The 13228-nt window shown below is 42.2% G+C and overlaps 1 protein-coding gene across 1 annotated transcript in view; it reads left to right on the top strand.

The window, feature by feature from the left end:
- The first annotated feature begins 6381 nt into the window (after nt 1-6381).
- Nucleotides 6382-13228, top strand: part of LOC111146094 (reversion inducing cysteine rich protein with kazal motifs) — a 77106-nt gene continuing 70259 nt past the window's right edge. Inside the window, exon 1 of the mRNA XM_022501477.1 lies at nt 6382-6498. Coding sequence (XP_022357185.1) covers nt 6399-6498 — 100 coding nt within the window. The 5' untranslated portion in view covers nt 6382-6398. The remainder of the gene's footprint in view (nt 6499-13228) is intronic.

Consider the following 13228-nt stretch of genomic DNA (forward strand, 5'->3'; position numbering starts at 1 on the left):
CGTGTTCTTAATCAGGACATTTCTCTCCTCTAGATGCCAGAGAGAAATCTGGATCTATATCAATGAATGAAGAGGAGCCGAAATGCCTAACGTGTGGATAAATATAAAAGACATTATTTCTTGCTTTACAATTCCTTGTTTAAATAATTGGCTATTTAAAGCAAAATAATAATAGTGTATGGAAGCAAAGCATATGAAAACATTAGCACAAAAGACAAGAAGGGGGAAATGGAATCATTGTTGTCATGTTCTTACATTTTACATGACGTGATAATTATTATCTGAAGGTAGGTTGTAATAAGTTAAAATGTACAGTATAAACCCTAGAGCACCTACTGAAAAATAAAATAAAGAGGTAGACTACTTAGCCAATAGAGAAGATAAAATGAAATCATAAAAACAACACTCCACTCTATTATTCCAAAAGAACATAAGAAAAGAGAAATAATGGGAAAATGGAAAAAGAACAAATGGAGTAAATAGAAAACAAATATCAAGATGGTCGATTTAAACAGCCATATCCATAATTATATTAAATCTAAATGACCCTCTAGAGGGTATTATGCTAAGTGAAATAAGTCAGTCAGAGAAACACAAATACCATATGATTTCTTTTTTTTTTAAGATTTTATTTATTTATTTGTCAGAGAGAGAGAGGGAGAGAGAGCGAGCACAGGCAGACAGAATGGCAGGCAGAGGCAGAGGGAGAAGCAGGCTCCCTGAAGAGCAAGGAGCCCGATGTGGGACTCGATCCCAGGACGCTGGGATCACGACCTGAGCCAAAGGCAGCTGCTTAACCAACTGAGCCACCCAGGCACCCCTAAATACCATAAGATTTCACTCATATGTGGAATTCAAGAAACAAAATAGATGAACATAGGGGAAGGGAAGGAAAAATACGATAAGATGAAAATTGAGAGGGAGACAAACCACAAGAGTCTCTTAACTATAGGGAACAAACTGAGGGTGGCTGGAGGGATGGGGGTTGGGGGCTGGGGTTGATGGACATTAAAGAGGGCACTTGATATAATGAGCACTGGGTGATATATGCAACTGATGAATCACTAAACTCTACCCCTGAAACTAATAATACATTATATGTTAACTAAATTGAATTTAAATTTAAAAATTTTAAAAAATAAAATTACCTGAACCCTCCAATTAAAAGGCAGATATTGTCAGATAAAATTAAAAAGAAAAAAGCAACCAACTATTTGATTTCTACAACAAACCTACTTTAAAGAAACAGATAAATTAAACATGAAATGATGGGGAAATTATACCACACGAACATGAATCAAAAGATTTTATGGGTTTTCTTTATCTAAAATATAGAAAAATATTTTGAGTTTAGGATAAAATTATTTGTAACATTTTATTTATTTTATTTTAAAGATTTTGTTTATTTAACAGAGAGAAAGAACACAAGCAAGGGGAGCGCGCGGCAGGCAGAGGGAAAGAGAGAAGCGGGCTCCCTGCTCTGCTGGGCTTGATCCCAGAACCCCAGGATCATGACCTGAGCCAAAGGCAGACGCTTAACCAACGAGCCACCCAGGTGCCCTATTGGTAACATTTTAAAAGTGCCATACTGATCCCTAAGCGTTAGTTAACCTTTCTTTAGAATGAAAGACAATTACAATATCACCGTGGAACAGAACTATGTAAGTCCCAAAGTGAATCTCAACCATGTGTGTAATTTTAAGTTTTGTAACAGCCATGCTAAAAAGAGTAAAAAGAATAGTGGTGGGGGGACGCCTGGGTGGCTCAGTTGGTTGGACGACTGCCTTCGGCTCAGGTCGTGATCCCGGAATCCCGGGATCGAGTCCCGCATAGGGCTCCCGGCTCTGCGGGGAGTCTGCTTCTCTCTCTGACCTTCTCCTCGCTCATGATCTCTCTCACTGTCTCTCTCTCAAATAAATAAATAGAATCTTAAAAAAAAAAAAAAAGAATAGTGGTGGGGATGCCTGAGTGGCTCAGTTGGTTGGGTGGCTGCCTTCAGCTCAGGTCACAATCCCAGGGTCCTGGGATTGAGTCCCACACCAGGCTCCTTACTTGGCAGGGAACCTGCTTCTCCCTCTGCCTGCTCTGCTTGCCACTCTCCCCGCCTGTGTGTGCTCTCTCTCTCTCTCTCTCTCTGACAAATAAATAAAATCTTAAAAAATAATAATAATAATAGTAATAGTTGTAGATATGTGTCTTCATACATTTGTCAAAACCCATAGGATGTATAACACCAAGAATCAACCCTCATGTAAACTCTGGACTTGGGGTGACAGTAATGAATCAGTGCATGTTCATTGATTGTAACAAATGTGCCGCTCAGAGCAGGATGTTGACGGTGGGAGAGCCAGTGCCTATGTTGGCGTCAGGAGTATATGAGAAGTCTCTTAGTTTCTGTTCAATTTTGCTGTGAACTGAAAACTGCTTTAAAAAAAAAAAAAAGTCGGGGCGCCCTGGGTGGCTCAGTGTGTTAAGCCTCTGCCTTCAGCTCAGGTCGTGGTCTCAGGGTCCTGGGATCGAGCCCTGCATCGGGCTCTCTGCTCAGCGGGGAGCCTGCTCCCTCCTCTCTCTCTGCCTGCCTCTCTGCCTACTTGTGATCTCTCTGTCAAATAAATAAATAAAATCTTAAAAAAATAATAAAAATAAAAATTAAAAAATTTTTAAAAGTCTGTAAAAAACAAAAACAAAACAAAAGAAAAAAACCCCAAAACTCAAAATAAATTTAAAAAGACAGGTGGAATTAATTTCAATAATATTTTCCATTCTTATTTTCATACCAAGTCTTTAAAATCTGGTGTCAGCACATTTCAGTTTGGACTCGCTATCTCTCCAGTACTCAAGAGCCACATGTGGCGAGTGGCTACCATGTTAGACGGTACAACTCAAGATTTTTGACTCTCCTCTCCTGGGAAAGAGCTGGGAAGTAAGGTGGGAAGTAAATTCAGACAGTCAGTTCTGTGACCCATGTTGAAGGTTGTCCGTAGATCTCATATAGTGTTTAACATCATTCACGGTCTGTCAGGCACTGTATTAGACATTTTAAATATAATATCTTCCTTCCTGTTCTTAAGAAGTCCAAGATAAACGTAAAGGGAAAAACCGAGACCCAGAGAAGTTAAATGATTTTGCCCACGGTCAGACAGCTAGTTAACAAAATGAACTACTAATGTGATTAACAGCTAGGGAGTGCAAATTGAACTTAGGTGTATCTTAAGCCCGTGCTCTTTACACTACATTACATTGCTGCTTTCTATTTCATGGGAAACCTAACTGCTTCTGGTGGTCTGATCAGAGGGAAACAGGAAATAAGATATTGGCTTCATCAAAACACGGTAAGGTAATCCCACAATGGACGTGCTGTTTGTTCAAGCATACTGCCCGAGGCCAGGGTCAGATCACTTGCCTCAGTGGACAGTCATCAGTAGACTTTCTATATCCTATATGCTTCATAGGGTGCCCCCCACCCCCACCCAGAAAGGTTAATGAGCCATATAGTTGGCCAGAAAGTGTTTGGATAAGGGCCACAATTGTCCCCGTTTCTTGACTTCCCCCATGATATAGTGGCTGGTCAGCCATCTTTTGGTGTGAGAGGATCTCAGGCAGCTTCCATTTGATGGCTCATCATCACCTCTCAGATTTTAGCCATTCTTCTAACATGTCCATCTCAAATATAAATCTTGGTAGCAGAGAAATTGTCTCTACCACCAGGTGCCCTCAACCTCATTACTATGACTATATCGATTTACTTGTCCAGAGCAACTTTACTGCCGTATCTCATAAGAATTACCTGGAAATAAAGTCATTTTTTATTCTATAGCTAAGAGCTCTCCAAGTATTCAGGCATTCTCTTCGTGCCTGAGACTCCAGTTATCATCTCTGTGAGTCGACAGAGGTGCAGCCAACCACTCCTGTTATTAGGGACTTAGGATCTTTGAACCGCAACTGAGCCGTCCTTTATGCTCTTCCTCCTTCTTCAGCTCCTTCAGAGTCACTGATTTCTGTTGGGGTGGGTGGATAGTCTTTCCTTTAGGAACTGTTATGGGTTGAACTGTGTGTCCCTGCCTCCCCCAAATTCATAAATTGAAGTCCTAATGCCCAGTACCTCAGAATGTGACCATATTTAGAAATAGGGATTATTGTAGATGTTATTTGTTAATATGCAGTTGTACTGGAGTAGGATGGGCCTCTAAGTCAATATGACTAGTGTCCTTATAAAAAGGATAAATTTGGACACACACACACACACATGCACACACACGGAGAATTCCATGTGAAAATGAAGGCAGAGATCAAGTTGATGTGTCTACTAGCCCAGAAGTGCCAAAGACTGCCAGTAACACAGCAGAAGACTAGGAGAGGGGTATGAGTCAGATTCTCCCTCAGGGCTCGCAAAAGGAACCAACCCTGCCAACACTTTGATCTCAGACTTCTAGCTTCAAGAACTCTGAGACAATAAATTTCTGTTGCTTAAGCCACCCAGTTTGTAGTACTTTGTTATGTCAGCCTAGGAATCTAATACAGGGATCCAGTGGTCGAATGGCCCATCTGCATGGCTTGTAACAATCGGTCTACCTATTGAATTATCTTGGAAGTGGTAGCTATTACCTGTATGACCCCATTTTTCCATATGGAAACCTCCTTACAGACCTCTCTTATGACATTTTCTAAGGTGCACAGAGCTAAGGAGACCTATTTTGCCTGGGACTAAGGAAGTGTCTGAGATATGAGACTTTCAGTTTTAAAATCAGGACAGTCCCAAGCAAAGCAAGATGTGTTGGTCACCTTACACAGAGCCCACTTCCTGCCCAGGTCCTTCCAGGGCACAGCTGAACCCAGAGCAACCATCTTAGTCTCCTCAGCTGAGGGGGTTACCACAGGAATTGGGGAATTCTGTGCAGAGGAGTTACATATGGTGGCATAGGGGTGGAAGCTCTTCAGGGGTCCGGAACTAAAGGTAAGAGGTTCTGAAAGAATGGTGGCAGAGGTGCAGGGAGGCTGTGGAGATGAAGCTGGAAAATGTGATTGGGTCCAATGGCTAAGAACCTCTGACCCCACATTAAATAATTGTACGTCACTCTGTCCTATAAAAAAACAGGTGGCCTCTCAGACTTTGAAGCAAGAGAGTTGTCATCAGAGCAGACATTTCAGAAATTATCTTAATTTATATTTTCCCTTTGTAAACTTAAAAGAGAGAAGAGATTAAAAGGGACCTAAAACACATATAAATTACAATATATGGACTTTGTTTGGAACTTGAAAAATGTAAAAGGAAATTATGAAATAATGCAGGAAATGTAAACACTGGATATTTAATAATATTAAGGAATTTTAAATTTGTAGCTGTGGTTATTTTTTTTTAAAAAGGGGGGCCCCCCCTGGGGACTCAGTGGTTAAGTGTCTGCCTTCTGCTCAGGTTATGATCTCAGGGTCCTGAGAGCACCCGCTCTTCAGGAAGTCTGCTTATCCCTCTGCTCCCTCCCCTTCTCCACCCCCACCCCCCATCGCTCCCTCTCTCTCAAATAAAATCTTAAAAAAAAAAAAAAAAGGTATTAATTTGGGAACGGAGAGAGGGAGAGAGGCACTTTAATAGCCAGTGGGCCCTCTCAAACATTCCCCACAACAGCTGTGGTGGTAAGGGGTGGAGGGGGACCTATGCCCAAATTACTTCTTAAACAAAATCTAAATCTGACATTCAAGGTTCTCCATATCTAGATACACAACCATTCCAACACCTGGCTTTTCCTAACAGGAATAAGTACTTAACAGTCCATCAAAGACACATAGAGGCTACATGTGTCAAAGAGCTTTGGTGGTGAAACTGTCCCTCCACCCCATTAGGAGAGGGACACTTCAGCAGTGCCCCTCAGATTTTAGGGGAGGTCGAGTTGACCCGGGTGGATTCTTTGCCTGGGAGGCAGCATCTGGTGAGAAAGGATATTACGAGGCTCATTGAGGGTAAAGAGAAGTGAAAGAAAGAGGTTTCTTTGGTTTAGCCTTGGACTGTGCCCTAGCTCTCCGGCGAACTTAAGAGTGTGATTCTGGCAGGTCAGTCTCCTCTGTAAGCCTCAGCGACCCCAGATGCAAAGCTCAAGAGGTGGTAAAGGTGTTGTAAGGGTCCTTCGTGATCTGACATCTTCTGATCTGGCACTTGGGGAAAGCTGTCTGCGGGACGCCTCAGCAAAAACCGACGCACAGCTGGGCCTTAACAAAGAGACGGGGTCTCGGGAATGTTCCCGCCCCCAGCAGGTTTTGGAAACTCCCAGAGGCTGAGGGGCGGGGCTTGAGAGCGCCGCAACCAATCAGTAAAGGTCCAGGCCGCCGGGGCGGGGTTTCCGCGAGCAGCCGCGGCTGCCAGGCTGGGTCCGAGCATCCCGTGGCTCGAGACCCCCGGCCCGGACATGGCGGCGGTCCCGGCTTCCCGGCGACGTACGGTGCTGCTTCTTCTGGCCGTGGCGGGGGTCGCGGAGGTGGCAGGAGGCCTGGCCCCGGGCAGTGCGGGTGAGTAACTGCTGGGAGCAGCGGTTCGGGGCGGTCCAGGGCGGCCGCCTCAGCGCTCCAAGATGGCGCGAGGCAGGGGGCGGGGGTGCGCGCGACCCCCAGACCTGGCCCAAGTCCGGTGACCCAGGGTCGGAAGGTCCCAGGAGGCGGGAGAGGGCCCTGAGACGCGACGAGCGAGGAGCCCTCTCCACCTTCGCTTTCTCCGCTCCGAACATCTGCTGCACGGGGAACGGTGACCCGGGTTCGAGGCCTTGCCCTGTCACCCACAGGGCAGGGGCCCCGGTATCGACCCTCACCCCCACAGCGGACTCGGGTCTCTGCCAGAAGTGGTGAAATGCCTTTGCCCAGGACGGTCGCAAGGGTTGGATGGGATTTCCGAGGTGCAGCCGCCTTACCGCCGCCCTGGCCAGTTATTGTAACTTGACCCATGGTTCAGAAAGGCATACCTCAGGCGGCGAGCACTGATGGGCCCCACAGCCTACCAGGTTCAAGTATCTGAGAATGGGCCCGAGCCTGCTGAATCTAATTCTCCTGCGGTCCGCAGCGGGTGCATGGTGTGTCCAAGGTAGCGCTGGGCTCTGGCGGGAGATTAAAATCAGTAAACCCTGCTTTCTGGGGGCTGTTGAGCTTAAGGAGAGTTGTGTTCTTGCTCTTGAGGAATTAAACCAAGAATGGATAAGAAATTGTTCAGTGTTTCCCACTTTCTGGGCCTTAGGAGTTGATGCCAACTCTTGTTCCCTCCGCCCCCCCCCCCAGCTCTGTAGGAGGTGGGGTACAGCAGGACACAAGCCACTGGGATTCAAGGAATAAGTGTCCAGAGGAGATGGAAGACTGTGGGGAGGGAGGGAGAGAGATGACATCCATGAGGGTGGGAGGAAAATTGATCCCCCAGTTGCATAAACTTTATAAGATGGCTGGGGTTTATACAAGCAAAGTGGTGAAGTGCATTGCCTACAGGTAGAGACACCCAGAACAAGCAAAATCAAACCCAACAAGATTTTAAGATAGCTTACAGTGTTAAAGGTTTTGTTTGTTTGTTAAGACACTATAGTATTTAAAGAAGAGAGAGAATTGTGTTGGGAACCTGGGATTAGATAGTTAATTGTAATTGAGTTCTAAAATTTGGCTGTCAGACATCAAAGGAGAGAGAGAATGAGAATATGCTGTGTATTCTTGGCTAAATCAGCTGACCTTTCTGGGCCCCATTTTTCTCATTAAGCTGATCTAAAGCACTTCCAAATTATGGCCCATGGAATACTAGTTGTCCATTCTCATCCCACAACCACTTGATTCTGTGGAGTAATTAAGAATATTTGAACAAGTTACTTAGCCTTAGTCTTTTTGTGCATTAATATCCACATTTATCATATATAGTACCTTATGGATTTTATTGTGAGAATTAATTGAAGTAATACATGTATAAAATTTAGAATAGTGTATAATGAGCACTGAAATGTCAACTATTAAATAAGTTTGGGAAACACTGCACATTGTACCCTTCTCTTATAAATTCACAAAACATGTTAGATTCACAATAAAGGGTCCAAAGATTCCTGTAGTAAAGAACCTTGTTTGCTGGGGAATGGGAAAAAGACTTCTAGAGGTATGGAGTTTCTTTTTACAATAATGAAAATGTTCTTAAATTAAGTAGTTGTGATGGTTGCACAACTCTGAATATTTTATTTTTTTTTTTTAAGATTTTATTTATTTATTTACAGACCGAGATCACAAGTAGGCAGAGAGGCAAGCAGAGAGAGAGAGAGAGGAAGAGAGAGGGGGAAGCAGGCTCCCCGCTGAGCAGAGAGCCCGATATGGGGCTCGATCCCAGGACCCCGAGATCACGACCTGAGCCGAAGGCAGAGGCCCCAACCCACTGAGCCACCCAGGCGCCCCTGAATATTTTATTTTAAAAGCAACTGAGTTGTACACTTTTAAGGGTAAAGTTAATAGTACGTGATTGTTAATGTGTAAACTGAGGCATATTAAACATTTTAAGAGTTTATTTGAGCAAAAATTGATTTGAATCAGGTAGCACCAAACAGGAAGTGATAGGAGCTAGAGGAAAGATTTTAATAGAGAAGAGGTAGAAGCAAAGCAAGGAAATTATTTGATTGGCTGTAGCTTAGGGGGATGACTTATTGGGAAAGCCTGGGTGGCTGTTTGTGATTGGTTGTCCTTAGATTTCGATTTCTTAATCTTGAGGCATTATAGGCTTAGGTTTTGGTTTGCTTAAGAAGGCTACCAAGCCATTAAAACCACCCCAGTCTAATGGCCTCCTTGTTTAATTGATTTAACATGATTTATATCTCAATAAAAGTATTATAGAAAGAAGCTTGTTTGCTTATGAACTCTTTTTTGTTCATGATACCTAAAGGACACATTAGAAAATGCTGGGCTAGGGGCTCCTGGGTGGCTCAGTCCGTTAAGGGTCTGCCTTTGGCTCGGGTCATGATCTCAGTGTCCTGGGATCAAGCCCAACATTGGGCTCCCTGCTCAGCAGAGAGTCTCCTCCTTCTGCTCCTGCTCGTGCTCGCTCTCTCTCTCTCTCTCTCTCTCTCTCTCAAATAAATAAATAAATAAAATCATTTATTTAAATAAAATTATTTTTTTTAAATGTTAGGCTAGATAATTTCTAAAGGCCCTTCCAGCTCTAAAAATCCATGACAACATACAGTTTTCATTGTTTGAGAAAAAGAGAAATTCTGTTTGAACCAAAAGTGAGATTTGTCCCTCTATTAAGTTCTAGGAAACATTTATTGCCTGGTCCTTACATAAAGGACATTGAGTATTACAATGGACAAAAGCTTCCATTGTAAATTTGTAGAAAGTGTGGGAAAAGTTCTTCAATCCTCAATAAAAATTTAGAACAGAATATTAAATTGTATTTCAGTGAAGGCCTGGCTTTTATTCCTGATCAGACAGTCTTCTTTTTCCTCTCCAAATCTGGGTTTCCCTATATCCTCTGGTATAAGGCTTTACTTAGAAGTCTTAGCTGTTCTTAGCGATTTTTATTGCTTTTCCGGGGGGTGGAGATGAGGGAATGATATTTCTAGCTCAGTGAAGAAGGGCACACCTTCTTCATTGGAGTAATGCTACTCTTACTATCCCAGTGTACTTTCCAATCCCAGCACTGCCCTCTCCCCCATTTCTGATATTCTCTTTGAAGGATGGGATGAGACCCTATGCTGTGGTTTCAGGATCTGTGTGTCATGGCATCTGATAATAGGTCTGTTTCTATTTAAGATGTTTTGTAATGGTACAAAAAAGGGAAAGATGAAACATTAAGGGCTAAATTTCAATAAGTTAACATTTAAGGAATTATGTAATAGTCAGCCTAGAATCCTGAAAAAGAATGTAATGAATTTTAAGTTAGAAAAAGCAAACGCCTATCTGGAGGAAAGTAATAAAAAGCAGATTCTCTTCTCAAAGACTTATCTTGGCCCACATGGTGGAAAGAGCTAGGATTGGTGATAGACCAGATATGACAGTTTATTCTGGTATGCTGCTAAAAGTTCCTGTCTCATATCCATAGATTTAAGCAATCAGTAACCATGCTTTTCACTGTATGCCTCTTCTAGAAGAAATTGGAATGATGTCAAGGAGGTGGTTTTTATATACTTTAAGTGTGGTTTTTATTTTTTTAAACATATTTTATTTTTTTTAAGATTTTTTATTTATTTATTTGACAGACAGAGATCACAAGTAGGTAGAGAGGCAGGCAGAGAGAGAGAGAGGAGGAAGCAGGCTCCCTGCTAAGCAGAGAGCCTGATGCGGGGCTTGATCCCAGGACCCTGGGATCACGACCTGAGCTGAAGGCAGAGGCTTTAACCCACTGAGCCACCCAGGCGCCCCTAAGTGTGGTTTTTAAAAGAGCAAAACATCCCACAGAGGTTTGTTTATTCAAAAAACCTGTATTTATTCAGTGCTTGCTCCTATCAGGCACTATTCTAAATACAGGATTGCTGCTCTCAAGGAGCTTACATTCTACTGGAGGAGAGATAGACAATAAACAAATAAATAAAATGTGTTTTGATAGTGATAAGTAGGCTGTGAAGGAAACCAGCTGATAATAGGATTGTGTGTGTGTGTGTGTGTGTGTGTGTGTGTGTGTGTGTGTGTGTTGGGTGGTGGTGGGGGGTGGTTCTTTACACAGTGATAACAAGAGAGTCCTTTTTGGGAAGGAAAGTTCAGAAGCAAAATCTGAAGACTGAATGTCTAAGAAAAATAGGGATAAGGACCAGAAAGTGCAGAGGCCCAAAGTCAAGAAGGAACCAGTATGGTTGCAACATGGTGAGCAGGAGGGTGGGCTAGGGCTAACAGTACTGAGCCTTGCAAAAAGCCACATAAGGATTATGGATTTTATTCCTTGTGCAGAAAGAAACCAATAGACTATTGTGTAAGAGATGTAAGCTTTGATTTGTATTTTAGATCACTCTGGCTGCTGAATGAAAAAAAAATGATTGTAGTGGGGTAGGAGTAACAGCAGGTCTGCTGGAAGAAGCCCTCTGAAGTACTTGAAGCAGGAGATAGTGGTGATTTACAGTGAAGTGGTGGTGGAAATAAAAGAGGAGAGATTCAGGATACCACCTGAATCTGATCCCACATGGATCGGATGTGGGAAGTGAGGGAAGGAAAAAATTAAAGATTACTTGTAGGTTTTTACCTTGAGCAGTTTATTAAAAAATGATGCCATTTACTGAAGTCTGGAAGTTGGGGAGAGGAGCATAGATTGGAGGAAGGTTGGCAGGTGAGCCAAGAAGAGCATCAAAAGTTCCGTTTTTGTATGTGTTTAAGATGGATAATAGGAATAACTGCTTAGGTCCATTTCATACCTGTCAGTAATCCATTCAGCAAATATTTGTTAAGCTGTTAATAGTGCCAGATACTGTGATAGGTGCCAGGTATAAAGGGATAAGCAAAAACAGACATGGTCTCTGCTTTCATGGGTTTATTGTTTAGTAGGAAATTCAGACATTAATTATCATATATATGTGTATATATATATCTACATTGCTAACATTATGTGGTTTTATTAGTACATACCCATTTACATTCTAAATGTGAAGAATATATCTGAGGAAAAATGTGATTTAGTTAAGTATATAACATGTAATATGATGGATGTTGTAAAGCACACAGATAACATGAAGAAGATGTCAAGAAGAGTGTAATATTAAGAGAAACTTTTTGGTTATACCACTGGCTGCCAGGCCTTTTTACTTTTAGATTCCTTTTTTTATAGATGGAGTCCTGCAGTGTAGAATGGACAAAGGAATTATCTAAAAATACTGGCTATTAGCCTCTTTGGGGAGGACCTTAGAAGAGTCATTTGCTTTAGTTATTTCAGCATGATGAATGTCTAGGTTATGGCTCTTTTGACCCCTTAAAGGAACAGAAACCAAGGTGGCTCAGGATTGGGCGGCTAGTCTATAGCACCTAACAGGGAAGAACATGGAAAACCAAAGGTAGGAAATTCAGCAAAGCAGACCTCAGGGACTGCTGTGGGAACTAGAAAGCAGCCAGGAGCTGAAACTGCTGTTAGAAACAGTCTCTCTGTACCTTTCATAGTTTCTCTGTGCCTCTCGCATTTCCCACTCCCCACCAATCAGCTTCCTCTTTTTACTCATCATTTCTGAGCTGCCATAAAACTTCAGCTTCCCTAGCTGCAGCCCTTCTTGACCTTATGGCTTCAGGGCCCACAACCACGTGGCCATACACTTCTGTGCCTGAATATATGATTGGGTCCAATTTATCTTTTGACTTAGGCCAAAACCTTGTATGATGTTGCTAAATTATTGATTGGTCACTGTGTGAAGTGTGATACTGAAGTGTCCCGGTGGGAGAAATACAACTTTTTTTAGTTTTTTTCTGATAAATTCATTGTATAACTAAGAAATTTTTACTTATTAACCAATGAATATCATGTTTTGAGCTGAGCAGTATGCTAAATGGATACAAGAAGTTTACAGTCAAATTGGGGATACCATAAGTACACACATGAAGTAATTAGAGAAGATTTAAATGTTAAAGTTGCCAGTTCTGACTAGACTATCAGGACTTTCAATAACCAAAAAATCAACAGGGCTTAGAGTTATTGGAGAGTTGAGGTGGGATTTAAGCCTTGAAAGATGTTCTGGATTTAGGACAGCAGCAAAAGGGCACTAAACTTTTCAGTCAGAAGGCTGTGTTCATGGCAACTGTGGGCTTTCCTTGTTAAAAAATAATAGAAGGTCAGGGAAGGTAAAGTTATAAGAAGACTTGGAAAGTTTAGAACTGGAATAGCAAGAGGCCATTGTGGGCCCTTTATTAGAAGAGTGACATCATGAAGGGTCTGTCTGGTAGTCATACCTGTAATAGAATCAGGTGAATATAACTGGCTGTTCCGTCACTGTAGTACAAGGGAAGCAATGGGGAAGGATATCTGTAATTTGCCAATGATTCAGAAAAAATATGTATCTCTCTAGATAGATAGATAAAGCAGTATGATGAAACGTCAGCAATGCTGAACCCAGGTAATGGGTATATGGGTGGTCACTTCTATTTGGCTCTTCCTTAGCTGATGATACATTTTATGTAGAAACACAGACACCACATATTTTTAAAGGAATAAATGTAACAATTGCAAGAATGTGCTTTTAAGTTGAAGATATAGTTGTCATTTAAATGTTTTAAAAGTGTCCATTTCCAGGCTGTTTTGAAAAAAAAAAAATGTGATTAAAAATAAGATGAG

Source organism: Enhydra lutris, unplaced genomic scaffold (assembly GCF_002288905.1).
Source record: "Enhydra lutris kenyoni isolate GAN:26980312 unplaced genomic scaffold, ASM228890v2 scaffoldscaffold13, whole genome shotgun sequence".
Classification (NCBI taxonomy): Eukaryota; Metazoa; Chordata; class Mammalia; order Carnivora; family Mustelidae; genus Enhydra; species Enhydra lutris.